The 19,477-nt window shown below is 45.2% G+C and overlaps 3 protein-coding genes across 6 annotated transcripts; 1 reads left to right on the top strand and 2 right to left on the bottom strand.

The window, feature by feature from the left end:
• Positions 1–475: 475 nt before the first annotated feature.
• Positions 476–3,822, top strand: LOC123079375 (BTB/POZ domain-containing protein At5g03250). Of its 2 annotated transcripts, XM_044502146.1 has the most exons (4): positions 477–718; positions 1,521–1,590; positions 1,714–3,030; positions 3,123–3,822. In XM_044502146.1, exons 1-4 carry the CDS (start codon positions 660–662, stop codon positions 3,633–3,635), a joined length of 1,959 nt encoding a protein of 652 aa, XP_044358081.1. In that variant the 5' UTR covers positions 477–659; the 3' UTR covers positions 3,636–3,822. The 2 variants fall into 2 exon arrangements, with proteins under 2 accessions (XP_044358082.1, XP_044358081.1); XM_044502147.1 differs by lacking the exon at positions 1,521–1,590 and having other exon boundaries at positions 476–718.
• LOC123079377 (secretory carrier-associated membrane protein 2) lies at positions 3,807–8,895 on the bottom strand. Its single transcript, XM_044502148.1, has 12 exons — positions 8,627–8,895; positions 7,751–7,864; positions 7,469–7,531; positions 6,680–6,713; positions 6,298–6,420; positions 5,705–5,767; positions 5,518–5,611; positions 5,383–5,428; positions 5,171–5,238; positions 4,485–4,533; positions 4,285–4,350; positions 3,807–4,190 (listed from the first exon to the last, which is right to left on the bottom strand). Exons 1-12 carry the CDS (start codon positions 8,681–8,683, stop codon positions 4,104–4,106), a joined length of 864 nt encoding a protein of 287 aa, XP_044358083.1. The 5' UTR covers positions 8,684–8,895; the 3' UTR covers positions 3,807–4,103.
• A 617-nt stretch (positions 8,896–9,512) lies between these two features.
• Positions 9,513–17,239, bottom strand: LOC123079374 (katanin p80 WD40 repeat-containing subunit B1 homolog KTN80.2). Of its 3 annotated transcripts, none has more exons than XM_044502144.1 (17): positions 16,948–17,239; positions 15,611–15,741; positions 15,389–15,506; positions 14,591–14,920; positions 14,231–14,301; positions 13,724–13,798; positions 13,509–13,652; positions 13,268–13,439; positions 12,518–13,165; positions 12,374–12,433; positions 12,127–12,263; positions 11,513–11,638; positions 10,882–10,956; positions 10,687–10,799; positions 10,348–10,464; positions 10,021–10,089; positions 9,513–9,861 (listed from the first exon to the last, which is right to left on the bottom strand). In XM_044502144.1, exons 1-17 carry the CDS (start codon positions 16,976–16,978, stop codon positions 9,792–9,794), a joined length of 2,487 nt encoding a protein of 828 aa, XP_044358079.1. In that variant the 5' UTR covers positions 16,979–17,239; the 3' UTR covers positions 9,513–9,791. The 3 variants fall into 3 exon arrangements, with proteins under 3 accessions (XP_044358079.1, XP_044358080.1, XP_044358078.1); XM_044502145.1 differs by having other exon boundaries at positions 12,374–12,430; XM_044502143.1 differs by having other exon boundaries at positions 12,374–13,165.
• Between the last annotated feature and the right edge of the window lie 2,238 nt (positions 17,240–19,477).

The raw sequence follows: 19,477 nt of genomic DNA, 5'->3' as shown, positions 1-19,477 counted from the left end.
AAGTTTTGCCCGCTCCGGTGAAGGAGGGGCAATGACGGTGGGACATCTTCGATTCGCTTCATTGCTTCTGGTCATCGCTAGGTAGTTTATGAATTTGGATATAATTTTTATTATTTCTGGTGTTCGTTGTACTATCATGTTTGAAGATAAATAGATTGGATGCTTTTCTGCCAAAAAATAATTTTAAGCCCACCCTCTATTTTCTTCGTAGATTCGCCACTGGATACAGGGTGTGACCGATGGACCAAGAACACGATGCACAATCGACTGACAGGTAGGCCCCATGACTACGGAAGATTAACAAAAAAATTAAAAATCGAACATGCAGGCTGCGAAGTCATACCTCTCCCCTTTGGACCAGGGCCAAGCTTTGAACTGTCCGTGCATGCATATCGCTCGTCCTATCGCGCATCTGCCTGCAGCGCGCGCCACCTCAGCTACGTACTCCCTCCCTACCTCCCTCCCCGCATGCGCAACCGCCATCTCTTCCTGCCAATAAATCCTTGCTCGCTCCCTTCCCTCGGCTTCCGTTTCCTCAAAAGAGTACCCTCCAGATCCACTAGACAGAGACCCTACCCCGGGGTGGCGCCTGGCTCGGTCCGGGAGAAGAAGGCCTAGATCCACTGGCCTAGGTGGAATAATTCTGGGAGAAGAAGAAGATGGTGACCATGAAGCTGGGTTCCAAGCCAGACATCTTCGTCCTCGAAGGCCTCACATGGTTATACCCCTTCCTCATTTCATAATTCATATACTCCTAGTTGATTACTCCTCTCCCTCGGTTGATTTTTCTACCGCCGCGCGCTGAACTTCGAGATGCAGAATTATTCTCGATGTTCTTATGCATTGTACATGTGAATCTTTCTCTAGGCACAACTGGACCAATTTTTTCTTGTGGGTTCTATATCATCACGCATATGTATTTTGCCTCAGTTTAAATATTTATTATTATTATTTTCATCTTTCTCTCATGATTTTAAGAACATAGTTTCCACGGTTAGAGGAGACGACAAAAACACTCCTCATCTCCATGTCTAGGCGGCTCGATTTGAAATGCGGATATCGATTGTAGAGAAAATGTAATGCCCATTTTAAGGAAAGTTTCATTGGCGAATCAAGTCCAATCTTATGCATGCGCTGAAGAAATCCCGCGCGCCACAAAATGAGCGATGCTAGACCCACGTAAAGTTACGTGAGATTTTTACGTAAAGGCTGACTTGGTGGTAGTTAATTGGATTAGGATTAGTGGCTGGGGCCCATCTAGTTAAAATGGGGGGGGGGGGGGGGGGCGAGAGAGTTATTGAGGAAAAGTTACGTAAGTCTTCGTAAGCTCGTTCGTAGGTGTAGCATTATTGCCACAAAATACATCGTATAGGTTTATCCCATTCAGTATCGTTTGTTTCGATCTATAAGATCCGATCCATATACTTCTCAGTCGTAGTTTCGAGATCACGAGCACGCATGCAAATTTGACGAGCATCCCAGATGTTTACGTGATCCATCCGTCTTGACTTTTTCCCCAGGAGATGCATGACCGAGCTCGAGAGTGATGTCGTTGTCGAAGTAGGAGACATGTCCTTTTATCTCCACAAGGTTAGCACGATCGAGTGTGCCGCCGTCACATTTCGCATTCACCAACTGAACTGCACAAACGATCGATTGCGCGCGTTAATGTGACTAACTGATGGTACATCGATCGTCATTATGGGCATGCAGTTCCCGCTGCTGAGTCGGAGCGGCGTGCTGCAGCGTCTGATCAGCGAGTACCAGCCGCCGTCGGACGGCAGCGGCGGCGGCGGCATGTGCACGCTGCAGCTGGACGACATACCGGGCGGCGCCAAGGCGTTCGAGCTGGCGGCGCGCTTCTGCTACGACGTCAAGATCGAGCTCAACGCGCTCAACGTGGTGTGCCTCCGGTGCGCCGCCGAGTACCTGGGCATGACGGACGACTACGCGGAGGGCAACCTGATCGCGCAGGCCGAGTCGTTCCTCGCCGACGTGCTCGCCAACTGGAAGGACTCCGTCAGGGCGCTGGAGGCCTGCGAGGGCGTGCTCCCCGCCGCCGAGGACCTCCACATCGTCCCCCGCTGCATCACCGCGCTCGCCTCCAAGGCCTGCGCCTCCGACGCCGCCGCCTGGTCCACGCACGGCGCCAAGGGCGCCAGCATCGACAGGGACGCGCTCTGGAACGGCATCGGCTCGGGCGACACGCCGCGCGGCGCGGCTGCGGCGGCCGCCGCCTCGGCCATGGACTGGTGGTACGAGGACGTGTCGCTCCTGAGCCTGCCCATGTTCAAGCGGCTGATCCAGGCCATGGAGGCCAAGAGCATGCGCGCCGAGAGCATCGCCGGCGCCATCATGTTCTACGCGGGGCGGCTCCTCCCGGGCCTGAACCGCAGCGCCAGCTTCAGCAACGCCAGCTTCGGCGGCGACTACGGCGGGATCGCCGGCAGCCGTAGCGCCACCCCGCGCTCCGCCACCGCCAGCCTCTCCGGGACGTCCGACGGCGACCAGAGGTACTTCCTGGAGGAGATCATTGCGCTGCTGCCGACCAAGAAGGGCGTCACCTCCACCAAGTTCCTGCTCGGGCTGCTCCGCACGGCCATGCTCCTCCACGCCAGCCCGCTGTGCCGGGAGAACCTGGAGCGGCGCATCGGCGCGCAGCTGGAGGACGCCAGCCTCGAGGACCTGCTGGTGCCCAACCTCGGCTACACCGTGGACACGCTGTACGACATCGACTGCGTGCAGAGGATACTGGACTACTTCATGTCGTCGATGGACGGGCTGGGGACCGGGTACACGTCGCCGGCGCTGGCCGAGGATGGCAGCCAGCTGGGGCTGCCCCACGCCGCGACGCCGCCCACCGTGGCTCCGATCGCCATGGTGGCCAAGCTCATGGACGGGTACCTCGCGGAGGTGGCGCCGGACACCAACCTGAAGCTGGCCAAGTTCCAGGCGCTCGCCGCCGTGGTGCCCGACTACGCGCGGACCGTCGACGACGGCATCTACCGCGCCATGGACATATACCTCAAGGTCACAACAACTCACGGACACATTTCGGTTTGCTCCGTTGGCATTTCATCACTGTCTCTCTCTTACTTAACATTTGAGCCGCGTGCGTGCAGTCGCACCATTGGCTGTCGGAGTCGGAGCGGGAGCAGCTGTGCCGGCTGATGAACTGCCAGAAGCTGTCGCTGGAGGCGTGCACGCACGCAGCGCAGAACGAGCGGCTGCCGCTGCGGGTGGTGGTGCAGGTGCTCTTCTTCGAGCAGCTGCGCCTCCGCACCTCCATCGCCGGGTGGTTCTTCGTGTCGGACAACGCCGCCACGGCCACCGACGGCGCGCGCCTGCACCACCCCGGCAACGCCGGCGCCATCGTCCCCAAGGGCAGTGCCGTTGTGGACAGCGGCGTGGCCGGCCAGGACGAGGAGGTGGTGATGGTCACGCCCGAGGGGAAGGGAAGCGAGACCATGAGCAACGTGAAGGCGCGGGTGTCGGAGCTGGAGAAGGAGTGCGTGAGCATGAAGCAGGAGATCCGGCGGCTCGGGAAGCCCCGGAGGTCGTGGAGCATCCTCACCAGGAAGTGCGGCTTCGGAGCCAAGGTGCAGCAGGCGCAGCCTGCGATGAGCGGCAAATAGAGAGGCGCCCCAAAAAGTAGAGTATGAAATCCCACCTCACGCCAGAGTTATAATAGATTCGTCTCCCATTTTCATTTGTTTAAAGGTAGTAATGGCTATATTTAACAGACTAGATATATAGTGTAATGTAATGCAATAAGATGCTTCAGCTCTGCATGGGGCGAAATAAACTAGTTTTAGCACTTCACATACATTAACCATAATATAGTGACATTGCAAGCAAGCTCGTCAGGATAGTGATGGTGGAAGTTGTATCTCCCAAAAGATTAAGCTACATATAAAGCACATGGATCTGGGGCCTAGGAAAGAAATGAAGCACTCGTATATATTACAAGAATGCAAGAAGATCTATAGCTACAGGTATTCTCTCTCAGCCACCCACAGATATGTATAGGAATGTACAAAGACAAGACGCCATCAACGATTGGCACATCCTATTCTCATCCATTCATCAGCGAGACCGCTCTATCAGAAGGCCGATCTCATGGCACCACGTGCTGCCTCTTGCCTCATCTGCGCAGCCTTTCCACTTCCACGGAAGTACATGTATACTTGCTGCATTCCAAGTGACCAAGTTCAGAAATCAGAATGATAATCTCTCTCGGGGAAGGAAACAGAAGGCACGGAAAAAGGTTATGCGTAAACGCACCTGGATCACCACAATGCTGAGCAGTGCTTCAAGGCAGAACAGTCCGAATCCAACAAAGTAAAATATCTGCCAGAAGAAAATGTTTTTTTTAAGTAGAGACAACGTAAATGACTAGTCATCTACAGGGGAGACGCGGGTCTGGAAGGATGCACCCAGAAAAGCAGCCATGCCAAATTAGCTCCATAGACAGAAATACTTACCCCCACAATAACATTGCTGCCTATGACGTCAATTGCCGGCAAAAACCCACTGTAACACCAGAAACAATATGACAGGCAAAGTTAGATAATGTGAATGAGTTGTAGATAAGAGGAGATGAAACCCACCTATCTATGATTTGAAAAGAGAGCGGATAGTCTGAAAGAGAGTTGCTAAGTATTCTTAACATGAACAGTTTAGAGCAGCAACCGAATTGATCCAGACAATACTACTCTAAAAAATAGCAACACCACCTAATCAGTGCTGGAAGTGCTATATGCGACAATGTACTGAGTAGGTGGTGTTGCTATTCTTTAGGGTAGTATTACCTGGATCAATTCGGTTGCGTACCAACTGTCAATCGGAATCTTTGGTAGAGGCTGATCCCACACACTTAAGTAATCTCTCTCAGTTTAGTAAGTAGTAGGGTGTCTACCCTTAGTCCGCACATCCAGCATATGTAACAAAGGAGCCACAACGGCTTTGGCGGTGGTGCCTTTTATAAGTAAGTATTTGTGTATGGTCAAGATACTGAAGAATAACAATACACAAAATTCTTTTACGATGCATTCGGTGTGTCCGAATTTTGCGGCGTAGCCAGAATAAATGAATAACTACCATATTTACGCATGGCACAAACAGAAGTAATTTCAATTATACATAAGTGATGTAATCATGTAACACTTACGCGATAGATTTTCCTTTGAAAGGAAATGGGGGAGACACAGCTGACCAGATGCAGAATATTATATGGATCTGGAAGGGGCAAAGATCATTAGCGATGAATGGAATATTAGCTCGTCACGAAAAAAAAAGAATCAAATATCAGCAACAAATGCATCAAAAATGTGGAAACCACATTTAGTCTAGAAGAGTAATACTAGATGGCAAGGTTGTTACCAAGTACAGCAGAAAAAACCATCCAAACTTCAGAGCGCTTTCAGTCCTGTAACATGAATTTCAGTGGCATAAGGTGTAAAGACATACAAAGAAGCGACTTGTAAAAATGACAAAAGCATAAGCATGTACACAAACCTCATTGCATTATAAAGTGGCCGATACCATAACACATAGGCCCCAGGGACACCAGAGATGAAGTAGATAATTGCTAGCAACCAGATGACAACACCTATCGAAAGGAACCGCCAGATTTGTTTCAAGGGTCAGAGCAGATAGCAGTTGATCCACAAGATGTAGACAGTAAGGTACTACTTAGCCATACCTGCCCCTTTAATCCATGCTGCGGTAGTTGCAATGATGTTCCAAAAGAGGCATAATGTCAATCCTGCATGGCATCAAAATATGCAGAAATCAGGAATCTGTGCCAATGCACGACAATCTTAGACTCGAATCTCCTAATTCTAATATCAGCTGACCATCTGGGCCCACCATTATCCGATTACTAGCATTTGTTGGACATTTTTTTCATGACCATTGGAAGTTTAAGCCCAACCCAAAAGAAGAGAAAGCCAAATTCTTATGCTTTAGTAATAAGATTTAGATTAGAAAACTATATTTTGGTAACAAAGCATAGTTACAAAGTACAGATTGTCAACATACGGAAAGTTTGTTGACGTTTTGAAATACCATTCTGTTTTCACATGCCACTTCTCAGAAGACAATGGCAGATTCACACCCTACGAGATATGGCAATCGCATTGATCCAGGGGAAGTAAGTGCATTAGTTGGACAGTGTAAATGCGAATGTGAGGCCCCCAGTAAGAATAGTGTTTGCAATATTTGAACAAAAGTACAGATCTACAAAATGATTGTTTAGATATTTTGAGGAGAGGTAAAACAAGAACCAACACTTACCCAACAATGAACAAAATGCAAGGTACTGCATCCTTTGTAGGTGGATTGGTATCTCATTTGAAATGTCATGATGAATGATGGGCATAAAAGGTGGCCAGTTTTTCGTTTCAATAACAATACCAGCTGCAAATGAAAAGGAAGATATTATTACGTTGAGAGGCAGGGTAGTGAAATATTGGACTGTAACAAGAGCATAATGACAAAATTAGCTGAAATAGCCTTTCACTGAATCATTCAAGGTCTTAACTAAAGTTGACAGGAACAAGCTTCCAGATAAATATCCTCATTAATCAAATTGTACATCTTATCTACCTCTTTCCCATCAATATCATGGCTAGAAATATACAAAAGTTAACTGCATTAGCTATAGGAAGAACTATACCTCTAGCTGCAGCTTCTTCCCTTCTTTTAAGTTCCTGGTTTCAGGAAAATATAAAAATCAGATAGTACAGTTAAAGAAAGAATTACAAGTAAATGCTCATGAGCACATCCGGGCTTTGTATGAAACATTGCCGAGAAAGGTTTTACTGATTACATAAAACCACTGCTAACTCTGGATTCAGCATATTGTTATGATCAACAAAAGATTCAGCATATTGTACATTCATGTTAAGAATTTTATCATCTGATTGTCTGGGTTAATGAAGAGATGGCTATATGAAACCTTTTGATAACAATAGCCAGTTTCCACAAGCATAACCGCCCTTCACTTCATAGGGCTATAAGTGTCATCGTAGAGATCCCATGGTTTTAGCTCACTGTGGCATGAGGCAAGTACTGTCAATGATCTGATCAATAGTTAGAGCAGCAAGGACTATAGGGGAGCCTGAGGTAAATCCATGTCAACCATAGGTCACCAGTTTCCATGCTGCATCATGGTTACTACTTCAACAACTCTGGACAAGGCCGTATCAACTTTTGTTGGCTATACCCGTCTACATATCTAAACACAATGGTTTGTCAGTATCTGGGAAGCTTCACAAATTTTCATCCAGAAGAACTTCAGGTTTTACTTTAGCATAGGGGATTTTGATCACTGAATGAATTATGAAACAACTTCTGAATTCACAAAACAATGGTTTGAACAAATCAATAACTCAAATGACATGTCAGATAACATGTGATGTGAGTGTAAAGCTGAAATTTCAAGTTTCAAGCAAAAGACACATACTCTTTCCCGTTTGTTAAGCTCAGCCTCCTTTGATTGCAGTTCTTTCTCCTTTTGCTTTAAGTCCTACATTACATACGCACCGCATAAGCAATCAACGACACGCTGTGAAAGAATTCAGTAATCAATTTCGAAATCAACAGCATATTGACAAAGAATCGTGTGAGCATTCATCATTGGTCAATGGTCAATTGCGTTCTGCCTGGCCTTTCAATTCACTGGGCAAAGCTGCAGAGCACATCTTGCTAAGTAAAGAATTGACAAACTCAATTGAAGCACAAGCACCTTCGATGAACCAAGAGGTATGTCCACGGTAGCGGCACGATCATTATAGAATCCAGCAGGTTCGTGAGGAAGAGGTGGCATCCGAGAATTAGAAGCAGGGGGTACACCTCCTCCCTGCAGAGCACCATACATTAGGAAAATCAACCAAACAATAGTTAAAGGAAAAAACTACCAGTTTATTAGAAGCTTATGAACAATCAGATATCCTTGTCAGTGAAAGTTGGCACAGCAATCCGGACTGCCGGTATAGATAACGATCCTTGTATAAAATGGAACACATTCAGCGGCAGCAGATCCATAGACACCCGCCAAACTGCGATTACCACTGGTCACACTGAACGCCAGTACTAAAACAATCTTCAGCCAGCAAGAAGGTACGAGGTATTTTCCATTTTGTCGTTTGCGGCATATAATTTGGAGCAAATCGCCCAATTCCAAAGCTCTACACATCTAGTAAAGCGCATCGTTGCAATTAGACCAAATTTATCCCAGTTCAAGTGCTGATTTCGTGTCTAAGAATCATTTCTACCCTGAAAAACCCCAAAACAAACACGGAAGAAACCGGCACCCGCCGCCCCTCTCGCTCGCGATCGGCCAACACAACAGGACACGCATATAAACGCATCCATCCATCGAATCCCTCTGATGCCCTGAAGGCGGTGAGTCGACCAGATCCACCGGAGCACCCAGAACAGCGAAACGAGGGGGTTATAGGCGAAAACCCGCAACAAGCAACTCCAACGGCGATCCGGGCCAAATTCGACATCCACGCGAGCCAGGGAACCGAAGACTAGGTGAACCGCGGCGCTGACGGAGGCGCGGTGCGGGGTAGCACGGCGAGGCGGGTAGAAAGTAGAAACGGAGCAGGCGACTCACCGCGAAGGGGTTGACGTCGTCCTCATCGAAGGGGTTGCGGTCGTACCTCCCCGCCATGGCCTCCTCCCTCCCTACTCCTACTTCTCCTCCTCCCCCTCCGAAAGCGGTGGCTGCGGTTGCGGCTGTGGTCGCGGCGGTTTCTCCGGCGAGGGAAAAGTCCAACGCGGCGGTGGCGAGCGAGGGAGCGAGCGACCAACTGCTTTGGACTTCCGCTTTTTCGACAAACGGGGGGTTATTTACGTGACGCGGTGGGTTTGGAATGTGGATTTGTTAAGGGGGGTTTATTTTATACTCCGGCCCTCCTGCCGCCGTGCAAACCTGACTGCCGATGGTTTAGCGCGTACGGGTTTAGTGGCCGACAGGTGGGCCCTGGCGGGGCAAGCAGGACTAGAAGGAAGTGGAAGACAGATTTGTTCTGACATGGCATTCAGGGACAAAAGGAAGCATTAGATGGGGCCTAACCCAACCTTGCAACTGCAGCCTAACCTGGAAACGCCAAGAAATGTTTGGATTACGTGATTATTTCTTATTTTTTACACGGCACATTAGATTTCTGTGATTATTTTTTACACTTACACAGGGTCCCTTTTTTTTAGGGCTGAGTTGAAAGGAGGGAATAGCAGCCAGCTGGTCAGACCTTTTTTTTGGAAGGGCAGCTGGTCATAGACTGCACGAGATTGTTTTCTTAGCAGCTAAGTATGAGTTCACATTTTGAGGGCATATTCAAACGAGCAGTCCTAGGCAACCAGCTGCTAAACAAAGGAATGGTCAAACGGCCGTACCGTACCAACCTCTGGAGGAGAGATGGTTGTCTTCAAAACTTCTGCCACACGGCTAATGGTGGAGCGAACCAACACCACAGAAAATGAAGACCAGACCCAACACAGGACTAAACTAGCAGGCGTTTTTCCCATTCATTCATTAATTTCCACTCCCTCCGCCGTCCGTCCGGGGCTGTCCAAGCAGTAAAATGGGGGCTAATTACAGACTGATGAACAGCCAAGCTCTCTCGCTCGCTCGCTCACATGTACAACACGGAACAACAAACAATTACACGACCACCACAACAGACAACAGGCTACCCCGCCACCATATGGCGCTTCCATTTCCTGTAACAAAAAGAATGGTATCTACTCTGACAGTGAACTTGAGCTTCCGGCTAGCTTCAGAAGACCACCAGGTCTTGCAAGGACATGTTCAGCTCTTGAGCAAGCTGCGCCGACTGGCCGCTCCGCCTGCGCCAGCCAACAAGAACAAGAGAAGAAGCAAATTGCAGAGCGTCAGATACGCTTGTTGCTCGTTGTGGCGCGACGATTCGCTCGGTGCATAAAGGGAGTATAGAAGAACATGCATGAAAACAACTAGTAGAGTGTTGAAGGGAAGGGAGGGATTACATCATCAACGGTTGTAGAGCTTGCACAATCTTTTGCAAATGGTTAAAACACCGGGTGCAACGCTGCAACCTGCATGGCATCACACAAATTGGTTACTGCCCTGGTAATATATCTCTAAAGAATATGAAGGCCCTAGCTAGGGTAATATGTTACTGTCTGCAGTTCATTGATTTAGGGCAACAGTTTCGGCAAAAGATATGTTTGGGCCCAACATGCCATCTCGCACCAAGTTCATTGGTAGGCTTGTAGCCACACAAGTTTTTGCAGCATCTCTCTTACTCTTAGCAACACTGAGATCCCTTCCCCGAGTGAAGTTGGAGAGCATACCTTTGTTCGGCTTGAAGATCTACTCCAACAGGTGAACTACTTGACAATGTTGAATGAATAACCGGTCCAAAAATCTTTATAAGATCCAATAACATTTCCAAAGCAACAATAGCATGCCTGCAAATTTAGAGGCAAACGTAATTAGAAGACACAATAGTTACTGCTAAGCTAACCATTTTCCTACAGTAGGATGCCAATATAAGCATTCATTCACATATTGCAGGATAACTACATGGGTCTGAAAAACATAAGATGATCTTCTGTTTCAGTAGTACAGATTTGCAAGAAGATATAGTATGCATTGGCATTGTGCATCTGTGTTACTATCAGGTGTAATACCTTTCAGTTTTGCTGTTCAGTAACCCAGCAAGAACAGGCAGAAGGCTTGAGAAAATATCTAGGTTGAAAAGACCAAGTTTTCCCTTGAGAGTACTAACAACATCAGCTTGAACCTGTTCGAATTCAACAATTAGTAGCTAAAAACAATGTGTAGAGCATCATGTACAACCATCATACATCTGAGGAAAAACTTACAGCGATATCAGGCAACTTTGCGACCGCAGCAATTGCTCCTTTGATGCCATTTAGGTTAAAGACATGCCGCATCATCTGAACACATTAGGGTTAGTACTAGTATTATATTGGTAACACTTTACAAGAACACACTAGCATTAATTTTTAGGTGACTAATCAACATCACTTTACAAGAACATGTACTCATTCCATACACAGGCCTACAAGACAGGAAGGATAACAACCTTCATTTACCACATGTCAGTCGATCATAGGCAGATGTTAATGTTAAGCTTTGTACTGAAGAACCTACAGAAAGTTAAGCCAATTTCCCACATCTCCGAGTACATGGATTTCGCCTGATGGGTGTGAATTCTTCTAGGGTGCATGGCATGTATTTTGATTTCTAGTAACCTGCACTGATATATCAACCTATGTTTCATATTTGTAGGTTCCATATGGGTCATTTCTTAAGTCCCAAGTAAATCAAGCTAAAGTTCATAGAAGAATAACGGAAAACTTGTTGACATCCACAAGCTGCATTAACAAATAAACTTGACACGGTTTGCAAGATTTCCCATCAATTTGTTGGGCGTAAGTTCCCTGGGCTAGTAAGAAACAGAGGTTCGCAAGTAAAGAACAGAAGAATCACCTCTAGCTTTGTCAACCGAGATTTTACAACATTAATAAATTCATCATGGTTCCGCACCAAATCGATTGGACTCGTCATCTCATCCACTGTTGGCAAGTCCCTTTCATATGTGCGACTTGCTTCTGCCTGTCAATTACAATCACCGCAAACCAAATAAGTTGAACAGCAAAATCACAAACATTAGAGAACATCAAATGATAAAAATATAACAATAGTATAGCCATATTTGTTTGACTTGTATTCTGTACAAAGTTTCTGAAAATACTATAGCTGCAGCCTTCCAGCCACATACTAGCATATTGTAACTCCAGAACACATTAAGTCAGTGACTGCCCCCATATATCTTATATCTGGTTTCTGAACAAATTTCATCATTACTTGTATCTCCAAATGACTAGGTGGGGTTCGGGATTCAGGATTTTACATTATCATAACATGCACAGACAAAGTATGAATGAGTTATTAATTGAGAACATTATTCTTTGTCATTTCTTAATACCATTATACTGATGATTCTTAAACATTAAGCATTTCTTAATATCACTATACTGATGATTCATAAGAAGGAAAAATTCATGTTAAAAGTTAACTACAGTAAAAACATGAAAGCATACCAAACTGGTGGGAGGGCTATCAGCTTTCACTGTATGATCACCACAAGAGCCAGTTGGCGATGAACAATCAATGCTAGAACTCTCTCTCTTTTCAAATCTCTCAACAAGAGACTTAGTTTTTCCTAACGGCACAGCAACTACAAAAGGAGTGACAATATCATTAGAAAATTATATTTACGCCAAGTAACCTCAAGCTTCAGTGTGGATACAAGATTGCTCTTGATAACATCAGTTAACACACACACACCTCCTCTAACATATTTGACCCTGGCTGTTCCTGTCGTCGAGCACGGTGATTCATATGCTGCTGTAAAAAGAGCTATAATGTTAAATTCCCAAAATGAGCAAAAGCGCAGCACTTGAATGCTTAAGAACAAAGAAAGAGCTATACCCTTGTCATCATTTGACTGCACCGGATGATCAAATGATACTATTCTGTCCATCTTTTCTGCTATTTGTCTAATTTCTCCTTTATCAGTACCATCAGATTCTTCTTTCTTGTCATTTGGAGTTAGTCCAAAGGAGAACTTTAACCCAGACAAACCCTCCGAGCAAACATCAGGCTCAGCGAGCATGGATTTTACTGAGCTGACACTATCGCCACTAGGTAAACGTTTTCTCAAGTGAACTGGACTGTAAAAATCATCTGGGACTGCAGTTCTGCCTCCAATTCCTCTATGAATACTGCCTGCTGATTTGTCCTCCAAAATGTCTCTAGGAACAACAACAGGCACAGAAACAGCCTGTGATGTAGTGTAAATATCTTTTACAGCTACCGACTCTGTAGGCGGAGCTTTTTTAGTGGTTGAAGAATTAATAGCCATCCCTGTGCGAGATAATAATTGGATGTCCCGCTGTCCGAAACTGCGTTCTGCTGTTTTTAAATTTGTGGAAGGACTATCGACGGGCTTCATACGTCGTACTGGAGTAGATGGTTTGACAGATGAATCAGGTCTTCGAGGAATGCTGCTGCTCCTATCTTTCTTTATTTTGTCTGTACTTCCTGGAGTTAAATGTAAGGCCCGAACTCTGCTTTCAGCTGATATCAATAAGACATATTATCACTATTCAGTATGGAATACAGATAAAGTTGGTCATTTCAGTGCAAACTTAAAAATATATTGATAATTCAAAGCCATACCAATTCCTGACTCCTGGACTTTGTACATGTTTTTTGGATGTGATGTTGCTACAGCACGAATGGGCTTTGCAGTGCTACCATTTGGTTTCACAGGATTATCATCCACAGAATCCACAAGCTCAGCAAAAAAATTTGCTTTTGGCAAAACACCAAGAGCATAGGGTTCAATGAGCTGGGTCAAAAGATAAAAGTTAGGACATACAAACAAATATACATATGACATGCAAAGAATGACACTCACTGATATATCAGCAACCCAAACACCAACACGGCGTTCATGGTACGAGCATCCCAACAGTTTTCCTTCGTAAATACTAAGGTCAGCTAAATTGTTCCATCGCATGTCAACAGCATCATGACATCTTACTGGTTCCCAGGAGAATACCTGAAGGTGTCCATGTAGTCAGCAAATGCCATGCAAGCAATATCAATAGAACACATGAAAATCAGACCTACCTTTAAGCTTTGCTCTAATCCGCAGAAAAGGGTTTTTCCATCTGGGTGAAAGACCATAGAACGTACACCAGTATCCTGGAATAAAAGATTCTTGTAAAGTAAATAAATCTATCATAACAGGAAGGTGTCTGTGCGCTCACCATGCACGTTTTAATACAGGAACAAAAACAAATGCAGAAGAGCAGTAAGCAACTTCAGTATAGATATAAAAGCATCACTGAAAATAACTCAAAACAATCAAGCACAGAGAAATGTGAGAAGGGGCATCATCAACTTTTCAAGTATTTCAAATGGAACACAATATATTTTCCTCAAACTCGTTTCAAGGAATTCCTATGGTGCTAATTTGAAAAGAAAAAAAGAAATAGATGCAGAAATATCAGCCGCAGTGAGCAACTACTGTATTTGGATACCATGCATATTGCATACAACGTAATTGAGGATTCATAGCTTATGCCTTCGACTTGCACAAAAATGAAATGGTATAAGAAAATCACTTGCAAGTACCTCGGGTCCAGCAGAACCTATCAATTCAAAAGTTTCAAGATCCCAAAACTTCACTGTTCGATCAGCTGAGCCTGGAAAATAACAGTAAACTGACTGAGAATATACTTCAGCTTCCTAAAACAGTAAAACTTCAGTAATTATAGTTAAGTCGAACAAGAATACAGATTTTTCTAAGCCAAAAAGATGTTTCTAAATATATTACACAATTAAAATTGGATTCCTCAGACACTTTAACTTGTTCTTAGGTCATACTGTACTAAACAATAAACGATTCTTGATGATTTATGTTGCATTACAAAAGCAAAATATGTACTCTCAGAAATCTTAACACTTCAAACATTTGGAAGGAAAAGTCAGTACCTGTTGCAAGCAAAAATTCTTGAGGATGAAAATCAATGCATCGGATTTGACCACTGTGGAACTTGAAATCATGTAAGAGCTTTCCAGCTGTCAGATCCCACACCTTCACAATGTTATCTTCTCCACCGGTGACGATCCATCGCCCATCGGGTGTAAATCGGATTGATTTAATTGCTCCTCTGTGACCCTTATATGTATGAAGGCATCCTTTTTTCTTTATGTCCCAGATCTTAAGATCTGTATCTGAAGAACCAGATGCAAAAAATTCGCCGAATGGATGGAATTCGACAGCAGTGCAACTCGATCTATGCCCAGTGAGAGACCGCACAACTGCATTTCGATTCAAAACAACAACCAGACACCTACTTTCAGCAAAGCATAGTTTACAGTCTACCAAGAAAAGCACTAGTGTTATGAAAACACCCTCCCAAAAGATATCTTATGCTTTCAGCTGCTATCAAGAACATTAGCTCAGCTGAGAAATTCATACAGTGTACTCATGTTTCGTGACCAGCAAAGACATTTGACAAAGATTTCAAGGGTTCTTGAGTCTATATTACTACATATAAAGTCAAGATTCATATACAGGCACTCGGCAATACAAACTCACCCACTCTGACCGTGTGTTTCCATGTTTACCAAAATATATAAATTTTGTGATGAACACACAAACATACCATATAATGCAATTGCCATGCTCAAAAAGCTGGTTACAATGAACAACAATATAAAGGAAAAAAGAAAAACAGTAGATATAATAACCCTCTTCTGGGGGCTTTATATAAGCACTAACCACACCTTTAGCTTCTTCCAAGTCCCAGAGCTTGATGGAGCCGTTTGATGAGCCAGCAAGCACAAGCACCTCTGCTGTATCAAACTCTACAGCCTCGACCGAGCTTGTGTGGCCTGACAAGCTCTGTGCAAACAACAGACGCCCATTGAAAAACACAACATGAGTCAAATTATCAAATAGCCAAAGAGGACTGTAGTATCATGCTCATAATGTCATAGGGTACAAACCAGGAGAGGAGTCTGCTTGCCAATTGCCCACAGGTTGACGTTGCGGTCACTGCCACCAGTAATGAACACACGGCTCGACTTCTTGCCGATGGCCAAGGACCTCACTTCAGCATCGTGCGCCACAAACTCCTCTAGTTTCAGATTAATGGTTAAGGAGAAGTCAAGTTTGAGAACTGCAGATTTTCAAAGCCTTATATTGACTTTCCTACATATAAAAGTATTAGTTGGCATGATGTGCATACTAAATCATCCTTTGACACGACATACAAGTGCCTTACGTTTAGTGAACGTGCAGCTAAGCAGTAAGAACAACCCAATCAACTATACATTACTCATATGTGTTTTTAGGTAAGCTGAAAGGCAAATCAACCCCAACCATTTTTCTTGTTGACATAATTATGCTGTAGCTTGGAAAGTGAGGTGATATGCATGGTAAGGACAAGTGCAGATAAAGCATGTTGCACCGAAAGAAAAAAGACGCTTGCGACTTGATTCCTTACCACAAAATTTCGTCTGGAGGAGCTATTGAAGTATGGGTTTGAACTGTTCATTGATCCTTCAACAATAACTTGGATGCCTTTGATTCCAAGGACTTTAATATGAATTTTGAAGGGTTATGCTGCTAAGGAATTTATTCTACAGGGCTTACATAACAACTTTTCCTAGGGAACACTATGCAACTCCAGAGGAAAGTTTCCATTGAGCCCAACCTCATGGGGAATTTTCCTTTGTGTCTATGACAAGTATGAAAAATACACCATCCACATTACTGTTTATTGACTGAATCATCCTAAGCGTGTCAGTATTTGGTCTTTTCTCCTACTATTCCTTTTTGTGAGGGAGCATTTGGGATCCCATTAGCAATAGTTGCTTGAAAGGCAAAATAGAATTTGATTGCCAGGCATTGCGAACCTAAATTGGGGCAAAAGGGGGGAAGCTGCAACGCTCAAGTTTTAGCTTAGCAGTTGCTTCAAGAAATGGGGGTGTTCCTGTACCCCTTTCTAATCAACGGATTTGGCAGCCCTCCTGCCAACATTCTTCAAAAAAGAAACGGCGGTCTTCGTCGACGAAGATTGCCAGGAAAGGGGAAACAAAAGGGAGTAAATCTTTTCTCGCGAATCTATCCCCCCGCCCCGCGTTGCTTCGACGAACCGCGAACCAGAAGAGAACACACGAATTTGCGGGGGGAATATCAATCTCCGTCCGCTGGCCCGCAAATGCCTACCCGGATTGCTTGAAGAGACAGTCACCTCTTGCCCCCGTGAGCTAAATCGAACCAAGAAAAGCGTGAACCAAGAACAGCTCTCGGAGCGTAAGCAAGAAAGAAAAAAGGATACGGAACTTGTAGCCGCGCTTCTCGGGGTCCATCCCCTCCGCCTCTCCCCCGCTCCGGGCCGCCGGCCCCCGGGCGCTGGCCCTGGGGTCGCCGTGCAGTGGACGACGACGAGTAGAGGACGAGTGGAGCAGGGGCGGGAGCGGGGTTGAGAGTTTCGGATCCGAGTGGTATGTGGAGGGGGCAGAAGGGGGCGAGCGAGACGAGAGCCGCTTCGCCTCTCTCCTCTCTCTCTCTCTTGCTCGCAGTCGCGGCAGTAAGAACTGAGAAGGATGGGTGTGGAGCGGCGTGGGTGGGTGGGAGAGTGGAGTTTTTGTCGTCCTTTCTCTCTCCTGGGCCCTGCCCCTTCCCCTTGGCTTCGCTTTTGGTCTCGTTTCTTTTCTTTTTTGTACCAGAGCGCAATAAAGGAAAGGTTCCTCCTCTTCTCGCGTTCGTTCCTGTTGGAACGGAACGGAAGAGAGACCACCCAAAAGTTCAAACGAATAAAAACCTCTCGTGCACCGCCTTGCTGTGGAAAGGGATAATCTCCTGACCTTTTATGTTGCGCATTATTCAATACTCACAGCGATCCAGCTTTCTATTCAACTAAAACCACGACACTTATTTTGGATCAGAGGGGGTAAGAAATACCGATTGAATCGTCTTCGACTTGCACTCGTGCATTTGCCCTATCGTCTAGATGAGACCTCTTTAATATATTTCTATTATTTTGGTGAAATGTTGATCATGTGTACTACCTTGCTAAATGTGACATGGAGATCGTGAGATTATGAGACACCACGATGGAGATCGGTTGACAGTTGCGGTGATAGTATCCTTCGATCAGGTGTTAGGTTCAGTGACATTGGTATATCCCAGATAGTTGTTGCTGATAGGTAGTTAAAGAGAGCACATGGATGGTAGAATGGTTACATGGAACGACTTATCCAAAGAGGATGTGGTTGAGATGGAAAAGTGAGTGAGAGAGAGAGAGAGAGAGAGATGACGAAGAAAAATGTCTCACCCACGTAAACTCATATGTGCCTTACATCATACAGGTCTAGCGAGTAGCGGGTGCTCTTCATGGCTCCAACTTAGTAAGGCCTCATGATAAGACCACACGTAATGTTGTACCGCATCAGATCACAGATATACATGAGCCTAAAATATTTCAGTTTAGTGAAGGTAACAAGGAGGTCGAGTCTTTGGTGTTGATTACATGCAAGAATGACACATGCCACTTTAGGAAAGTATACATTGAGTTGGGCACAATTGAACAGAAGATACAAACTGGGCATGAAGATACAAAAGTGCATCAGGTACAAAAATTGGTTGGAACAATTTACACATGGACTAATATTATTTTTGGTTCAGCTAAGACTACATGTTCTAGTACTACTTGGGTCCATGGCAGTACGTGGTTCCATCAAGATCTTGTGAAGGCAAATCCACGAAAGGAGTCGTTGGTTAGAGATAAAATAGAAAATATGTTACCTGATGTTTTGGGATCGGTCAAGAAGATAAATGGCAGAGTTCTATTTCTTTTCCTGCCACGTAAGGAATATCAAGCAAGTGCACATACGTGGGATATATGGAGTCTACTATGTCTACAGGAAATTGGATGGGGTCCACCAGCACCAAAACTGAAGCCGGCGATGCATCCATCAAAACTAGTACTTTTTGTTTCCTTAGATAGATTGAGTCGGTTTTTAATTACGTGTATCAAGTGCTTGCTTTCCAAGTTAGTTAAGAGGTGCGGCTATTATATAAAGCCGATTGAGTCCATTGTAAAATCAGGTTAATTTATAAAATAGACACGATGTGTTTTCAAGGATAGACACCCGTATCAAGTTTTAGAGGGATCTTTAGAAAACCTCTGTGTTGCGATTTCTTTGTAGAAATTGTTTTTACGCGTGAGTACCATCGTCGAGATTGGTTTTCTCGTGCTAGGCCGCAAGATTCAAACCCTCTATTTCGTGTACATCGCGTGCGCGGGCGAAAGGTTGCTGCTATTGGTAGTGGAGTGTCGTGAAAGGTCGGACCGCAGCAACGGATCGGATCTCGCCACGAGGTTCGGTCTACATCACCTCAATTAGATAGCGTTCGACAATGTCAATTAAGTGGTGCCATCCAAACAATTAGATAATGGCCTCGATTGTGGTCAAGTTGAGAAAGTAGAGTACATCGATATCAAATGTCCATGAACCGGGCTAGGCATTGTCAACCAAAAAAAGCATCGTCTGTGTGACAATAGGTTAAATGTGTCTCCAACGGGCTTCCCCATTTGGCCAGATTGAACAGTACGAACAAAACGGGCATCCAACGGGCTGCCCTACTCCGGTTTGTCAAGTCTGACACCCCCACTCCAGTGTAAAAAAAAGGGTAGGGGTACGGGACATCCGGCACGTCAACCCGACGCTATCCACAAATCTCCTTTGTACTCTTTCTCCCCCTCCCTCCTCTCCTCCATCCATCTCTCTCTCCCTCTCCCTCTCTCTCTCTCTCTCTCTCTCTCTCTCTCTCTTTCCACTGCCACCCATCTTATTTGACCATCT

The sequence above is a fragment of the Triticum aestivum genome, chromosome 3D, assembly GCF_018294505.1.
Source record: "Triticum aestivum cultivar Chinese Spring chromosome 3D, IWGSC CS RefSeq v2.1, whole genome shotgun sequence".
NCBI classification, from domain to species: domain Eukaryota; kingdom Viridiplantae; phylum Streptophyta; class Magnoliopsida; order Poales; family Poaceae; genus Triticum; species Triticum aestivum.
Note: the sequence above shows the minus strand (reverse complement) of the source record. Positions and strands in the feature narration are given on the sequence as shown.